Raw genomic sequence first — 7,747 nt, 5'->3', positions numbered from 1 at the left:
CAATGTTGATTATGTTTGGAGTTATTGTTTATAGTAATTTGCTATAAACACTTCAATAATGTGTTAATCATGTAATAATATTGATGATTGATTATTAGGATCATCTCAATTATTAATTAGAGAAAAGAATAATAAAAATAGGATATATATATATATATATATATATATATATATATATATATATATATATAGATGTGTTAGATTTAGGATGTAAATTGTAAATTATTGAGGACTATAGCTAAGGTCATCTCTTGTCTCCCTTCCCTCTTCACATGTGATCTCTCAATATCTCTACACCAATCTAATAACTTTAATTATTATATATTTAACTCAAATTATTTATTATAAGGACTATGTTTGTTATATAATTAGAATTAATGATTTTTTCACTTTAACATACTAAATTAATTTGTAATCTTTTTCTTTTTTAAGTATAATAGTTTGCAAATTTCACGTACCTTATTTCAAGTTCGACCCAACATTATTTCATATATATTTTAGAACATCTCATCTATGACTAATTAATTTCTGTTTGGGTTGTTTTTTTTTTTTCCACATTAAACGATTGAACAATTTTTATTAAAAAAAATTACAATGACTATTGATAAATATGGGGTTGTTTTTCAAGAGAATCACAATATAAAATTTAATTCAATCATTCCTAGTTGTATGCACATGTTTTGTTGTACTTGAAAAAAGTACCTTTTCTCTTTTACTCATTTGGTGCGAAGCAAACATCAAAACACATTTTATGTATTGAAATAACTTTTTTATTTTCAATCAAAACATAGTAATTAAAACTTCTTAAGACAATTAATTAGAAAAACATTATATGGTAAATAACAAAAATGTATGGAGGATGGCATAAATATAGTACTTTAATTAATTGATAATAGCCTTTAGGCAATAAGGTAGCCATGAGTACCATTAATTTAATTAGAATTGCCATAGATTTTTTTTCTTCCAAACTTTGATATAAAAAGTTTGAGATCCAAAGAAAATAAAAATGACATTAATTACCTAATGTTATAGCATGTGAATATTAGATTCCTGTAGGGGTTCTGTCTTTTGGTACTTTGATGCCATAACCATATGTCTTATTCTTAAAAGATAGATAGCCTATTAGTAGTCTCTCTTTTACTCCAACTAAGTACTTCAATATATATATATATATATATATATAAACTCCATCACCAAAGAAACTATTGATAGGTAGCTTCTAAATTTTAGGTTTTCTGCTCATTTTAATTTTATTTTGGTTAGGTAAACAAGTGATATTGTTTTCAAATTCGCAATTTGTTATTTAATAATAGGTAGCTTTCTCTTTTAAATTTTAAATTAGTTAGTGTTTGTTTGTATTGAATTAAGAAAAAAAAATAGTTTTTTATTTAAAAATGTCACATTTTTATTTAAACTCAAAACTTTTTACATTTAAAAATTATTTGAAATGGTTGTAAAATATTTTAATTTTTTCTATAATTATTTATTTTTTGAAAAATTTAAACGGTTGAAAATACATCCACAATTTCCACCCAATTATAATGATGCATTTTAGATTAATAATTTTGGATTTCACTTAAAAGAAACCATGTTTAAAAAATTGTTTTCAAATTTAGAAAAATAAACTAAAATATTTACAAACGTAACAAAATATCACAATTTATTTATAACAAATCACAGTAAATTAGTATACGTGTCAATCACAACGTAGATATATATATAGTAGTTATCGCAAACATAACTATGATAATTTACTATGTTTATATATGTTTTTAACGGTTTATAATTTAAATTAATTCGTGGGTTTAAATGTATGAAAAAGATAATAATAGGAAGAAAAAAAATCCCCTTTTACTTGACTTACATGATTATCTTGTTCTTCTCTTTTTTTTTTTTTTTTTTTTTTTGTTAAGAATTTCAACCATTGTGTAATGAAGTAGAAAAATGTATCCAAAAAGAAAAGTTTTTAACTTTTCACCGATGTAGGGTAAAAATGTCAATGTCTTGGCTTTAAGAGATTCTTTAACCCTTTTCATCCCATCCCTTTGTTCAACTCTTCCAACACTCTCTCATTTTTGTTCACTTTGGAATGCTCAAACTGTACGGACCCCCCCCCCCCCCCCTCCCTTCTTCTTTTCCTTTCAGACTAAGAACAATAATTAAACGAACCCAATTTTTCCCTTTCTTGATTTTCCTCTTTTGGTAATTAAAAAGAAGAATTCCACAGCCGCCGCGACCACAGGCTGGCCGGCGATGAAAGTTTCCGGGGGGGGGGGGGGGGGGGGGGCAGTGCAGATGTAATAGTGGCAGAGCACGTTGATGAACAACAGACTTGACTTGACAACAGATAATGTTGGTTTGGTCTAATGTTCTCTTCTTCTTCTGTCAAGTTGTGTATCGTAGTTTGTCTGTGTTCTTATTATAGAGAAGAAAATTAAATGTCTTGTGAATTAAATAAAATATGATGCGTAAACAGTTTTATTTTATTGAAATATTTTGTAGTTTGTAGTACAAAAGAATAATAATAATTATTATTATATGTTCGTTTTTTAAATCATATTGTATTATGATCTTACACTGTTTTAGAATTCGAAGATTTAGGACATTGTTATACAAATTTAAGTTACAAGTTTTAAAAGATTTTTACTCAAATGAGATTTTTTTAAACTTATAAAAATTTAGAGGTAATTGTTTTAATTTAGCTAAGATACAATCCGAAGTGGTTGAGCTTATAATTTTATTTGTTCTACATGTGATTTAGTTCGATTTCGGGTCTAAAATTTAAAATAGTTAAATAGATCTATAAACTTTCAATTTTGTATAACATTTTTTATTTTAATAATTTTAATAAAGATAGTTAGAATGAATACCAATTTTAAAAATAATAATCAAGTATATAGCAACTTTTTTAAAAAAATAGCAAATATAGCAAAATTTATCGGTGATAGACTTTCACCACCGATAGATTTTTGTAATTTATCAGTAATGGGCCAATATTTGTAAAATAGTTTATCATATACTCTTATCAATGATAGACTTTGACGAATTTACTATGTTTACAATTTTTTAAAAATGTTGTTATATACTCAATTATTTTAAATCTAATTATTATATTTATAACTATCTCTTTTATTAGACATAAAATTAAATTAAATTTAATATCTAATAAACCAGACGTTAAACTTTCGATTAAGCCCAATCAAATTTAAAGTTTAAATACTTACGGGGTATAACTTAAAAAGATCTATCAAACTCGTTCTTAATACAAAATTGAAAATTCAAAAACTTGTTAGATTTTTTTTTTTTTAAAAAAAAAACTATATCTTATATTTTATTTATTTTGGTGTGGGTGATTCCTTTTAACTTTGTTTGTGTTGTGAAAAACAACAAAATTAGCATTAAATGATACCACCAATAATAATAATAATAATAATAATAATAATTGGCGAAGAAATATTGGGCTAAAAACGAATGGTCTTTTTTTAATAGTACGGTTAAAAAAAACAAGTTAATCATTACAAAAGGTACAATAATTAAAAGTTTAGCCTTAAACAAAAATGCATTGTTTTTTGTTTGCATCTTAGGCCATAATAAATAATATTATTTTTCCTATTTTTAGTACATTAAGCATGTGGAGTAAGAATATAAAAAAAAAAAAAAAAACAACCCACCATAATCAATCAAACTATACATCCATCTAAATAATAATCTCAACAAATTAGGACCTAAAATTAATTACATAGTTTAATTCTTGGGGGCAAGAAAATATATATACACAAATAAGACAAAATATGTAAAACACGCAAAGGACAAAATCTCCAATTACGTAGTGCTGTCCACTTTGAGTTTGGGTATTTTATTTTTTTGTGAGGTGGTATATAATTTCGTAATTAATTAATTAATTACCTACTTTTTTCCTAATGGATTCGTATTTTAGTATTTAAAAAGTATTAATTTTGCCAGTTCTTTATTTAATTTTATTGCTTCATTTAGTTGATTTAATTTAATTTCTAGACTTTACGAGATTTTAGGTTAAAATTCATTCATTTTCGAAACAAAACACTATATAGAATAAGAAAGGAAATAGATGGTAGGAAAGCAAAGAAGAATTATAAGTTTGTTACCATATTTAAGTTTAGCTCAAGGATAATATTGACGTAACATTTTACCTTAGATAAATAGTGTTTGGTCCATAACCCTATGTTTTTACTAAAAAAAGAAATTATAAGAATCTTGAATTTGATGAATGGATTTGAAAATTCTATTCTTTAATTAATAAAATCGATTATTTATTTATTAATATTAAATCCATGTTAATTAGTGGCCTTTTTTCTAATATTCATCTACTTTTTAGAGGTATTCTACCACATTCGCTAGTAAATGTCCCTTTCGAGATAAACAACATCTTAGTTAATATTCCATTATGAGCTTCATTATGAGCTACTTTCCTGGTATGGTATTACCGCTCCAGTTATATTTAAAAAAAAAATCAATAAAATTTTAAATAGACTTTTGAACTTTCAAATTTGTATTTATTACGTCTCTCTAACTTTAAAAACTATACAAACATTTTAGAGTTTAAAAATTGAAATGTGATAGGATCAATTAAATTAAAAAAGGTGTAAAGTAGAATTTAATTTTATAAAATTAACTAATCTATTAAAATTTAAAAAGGTGCAAAGTACTCTAAATTTCCATTTTTATATCTATAATTTCAAAAGCCTATTTTAACCATACATACACAAACTTCGATTAATTAATTAGAATTGTTGTTTCTAAAGTGAGCATAATTTAGATTAGTTAAAATTAATTATCTATAGTTCATTATTGCAACAAATTTTAAAAATTAAAAGATACCCATAACATAATATTACATATAAATCCAAGAAATTAAAACATTTTAAATTATAAGAGTATTTTATAGTTAACATAAAAATTAGAATTAAATTTGGATTAACCATTAAATTTAGATAAAAAAATATTGATTTTATTATAGTATGGAAATACTAAATTAAAAAAAAACAAGCTGTAATTTAGAAGTGTATTAAGCCTTCGAACATGTGCCTATATATATTAATCATGGGGGCAGAACCTCCATTAGAGAGTGAGAGAAAGCTTGAGAGAGAGAGAGAGAGAGAGAGAGGGAGATGGAGGTCGACGAACACGTCTTCTTAGAGGAGTTAATGGCTCTACGAAGAGATCCAAATTGGGAAGCCATTCCAAACGAAATCACCGATCTCTGCTCAAATGCTTGGCCATTCGATTATTGTTTCGATCAGACCACTCTTAATTTCCCCCCAAATTCTTCCTCACAACCTCTCTCCACTCACAATCTCCACGAATTTTACAATCCTTTACCAAATGAGTTCTCAGTACCACAAATTCCTGATTCCGCCTTTACGACCATGGAAGTAGCCGCAGCGCCTCTGCCATTTCAGCCAGAGCATCCGAATGTAGAACGAGAAGAGGAGGAGGAGGAGGAGCAATTAGGTTTTCTAGCGGATGAGATTCAGAATATGGAAACAGTTCAAGTTGAATCGAGTTGTAAAATGGAGCCGAATCAATCTCCGGAAGAACTTCAGGTTTTCAACATCGGAACATGCTCCTCCTCCTCCTCCTCCTTGGAACGAAAGAACAGAGCGAAGAAATTGCAAGGGCAACCGTCGAAGAATCTGATGGCGGAGAGAAGGAGAAGGAAGCGGTTGAACGATCGACTGTCAATGCTCAGATCTATCGTTCCGAAGATCAGTAAGGTAAGAAATAGAATCCATGTGAACCTTGAAATTGAAAAGTGAATAAAGGTAAAATGATTTCTGTGGTTCCTTTTTGTATGAACAGATGGATAGAACGGCGATTCTGGCAGATGCGATTGAGTACATGAAAGAATTGCTGGAGAAGATCGGGAATCTTCAAAGTGAAGTGGAAGGATCAAATTTGAGGATGAATTCGTTGAAGAACACAAAACCGAGTGAATTCGTAGTGAGAAATTCACCAAAAGTAATGGAATCTAAAACAATTTTTTCTTTTCTTTTGTTGAATTTCAGATTCGTTAGCGTATTATTATTATTATTATTATTATTATTATTATTATTATTATTATGAAAGAATGAAACCAACGATGAAAAACTGATTAATAACCAAAAATTGGGAGTACAGTTTGAAGTGGAAAGCAGAAATGGAGAGACGAGAATCGAGATTTGTTGTGGAGGAAAACCAGGATTGGTATTATCAACGGTGAATACGATTGAAGCATTGGGGCTCGAGATTCAACAATGTGTTATTAGCTGCTTCAATGACTTCGCATTGCAAGCCACCTGCTCTTCTCAGGTAACCTTTTCTTTTCTTAAACCTTTTTTCTTAGAGGATAAAATATATTTTTTTTTATTTTATTTTTACCTTCAAAGATAAATTTATTTTTATTTTATTTTTTGGACCCTAAAATTTACTTTCTTTAACCTTTTCTTTTCCTTTTAATCAAATGGTTACCCTCAAGATTTTTCTTCTTCTCTCCTTCTCTTGGGACGATCCATTAACAAATGCCTTTATAATTAATGACTAGTTCTCAAGCTTAGGGTATAGTATCCCACTATATCTTATAATGTATCACGTTAGAAATCATCTCGATCCCCATCTTTCTCACAAAAAATGAAACAAATAGCACATAAAAAGAAAAAAAATTGCAACATACAAATTTTATCATGATAAAAATGACAATCATGTTGGACTTAATCATAAATCATAAAAGATACCTCTTAATAGATCATCCCATGGGAAAAAAAAAAACTTTGGTTTCGTCCGTTGGAATAAATGCCCAAATTTAAAAGAATTACTTGTTTAAAATTAAATTTTCTTTTGATAATAGAATTAATTTTAAAAAGTACGTATCATATATGTTTTAAACTAACTAATTGAAAAATAGTATAGTCTGAATAATTGAATTTGAAGATTTCAAAGATAAAATTGGAACATACCTTATGGACTAAGTTGAAGCTAGAATTTTTATAGAACTATGATCTCCACATATATAACAACATAATAATAATATATAATTTGTTTTAAAAAAATGGAATTGAAAATAGGAATTGAAGCAGAGAAGAGAAGTGAAGGCAGAAGAATTGAAGGAAGCTTTATTTAGGAATGCAGGTTATGGAGGAAGCTGCTTGTAGATTTTTCTTTTTTCTTTTTTCTTTTTTCTTTTTTCTTTTTTCTTTTTCATTAAAAAAAAAAAAAAGAACAGAAAAAAAGAAAGAATTGTGGTAATTTTCTTAATTAGAAATGAGTAATCAAATCTCTCTAATTTTATGAGGTTTGCAATTTTCTCATTCCCAACCCCTCTTTCTTTATTTTAATTCAAATGGAGGAATTCATTTCAATTTCTTACCCATTTTCATTTTGGATAATACTTTAATCCTTTACCAATGTAAATATTTTTCTTTCCCTCTTCGTTGGGTTTTAGTCAGATTTCAAGGTAATAACATAAAATAAAATTAAAAAAAAAAATCATTTTTTTAATCCTTTAGCCCTGAAGTTCTAAAAATCGTTAACCTTGAGTTGAAATGCTATTTATATCCTATAAGTTTGTTTAATTTTAATTCTAATTCTTATATATATTCTTTTTATTTGTCTAATTTTAGTATACTTTTAGTAAATCTTGATTTACTTCGACTAATTTTTTTTTTTTAAATATTGTGGTTATATATTAGTATATTTTTTTATACAAAATTTGAAAGATATTTACACATTATAT

General features: G+C 26.9%; 1 protein-coding gene across 1 annotated transcript; it reads left to right on the top strand.

Moving 5' to 3' along the window:
• Positions 1-5,109: 5,109 nt before the first annotated feature.
• LOC103488148 (transcription factor bHLH93-like) lies at positions 5,110-7,192 on the top strand. The gene is made up of 4 exons (XM_008446742.3): positions 5,110-5,753; positions 5,839-5,997; positions 6,157-6,327; positions 7,080-7,192. Exons 1-4 carry the CDS (start codon positions 5,148-5,150, stop codon positions 7,164-7,166), a joined length of 1,023 nt encoding a protein of 340 aa, XP_008444964.2. The 5' UTR covers positions 5,110-5,147; the 3' UTR covers positions 7,167-7,192.
• Positions 7,193-7,747: the final 555 nt, after the last annotated feature.

The sequence above is a fragment of the Cucumis melo genome, chromosome 3, assembly GCF_025177605.1.
Source record: "Cucumis melo cultivar AY chromosome 3, USDA_Cmelo_AY_1.0, whole genome shotgun sequence".
Taxonomy (NCBI): Eukaryota; Viridiplantae; Streptophyta; class Magnoliopsida; order Cucurbitales; family Cucurbitaceae; genus Cucumis; species Cucumis melo.
Note: the sequence above shows the minus strand (reverse complement) of the source record. Positions and strands in the feature narration are given on the sequence as shown.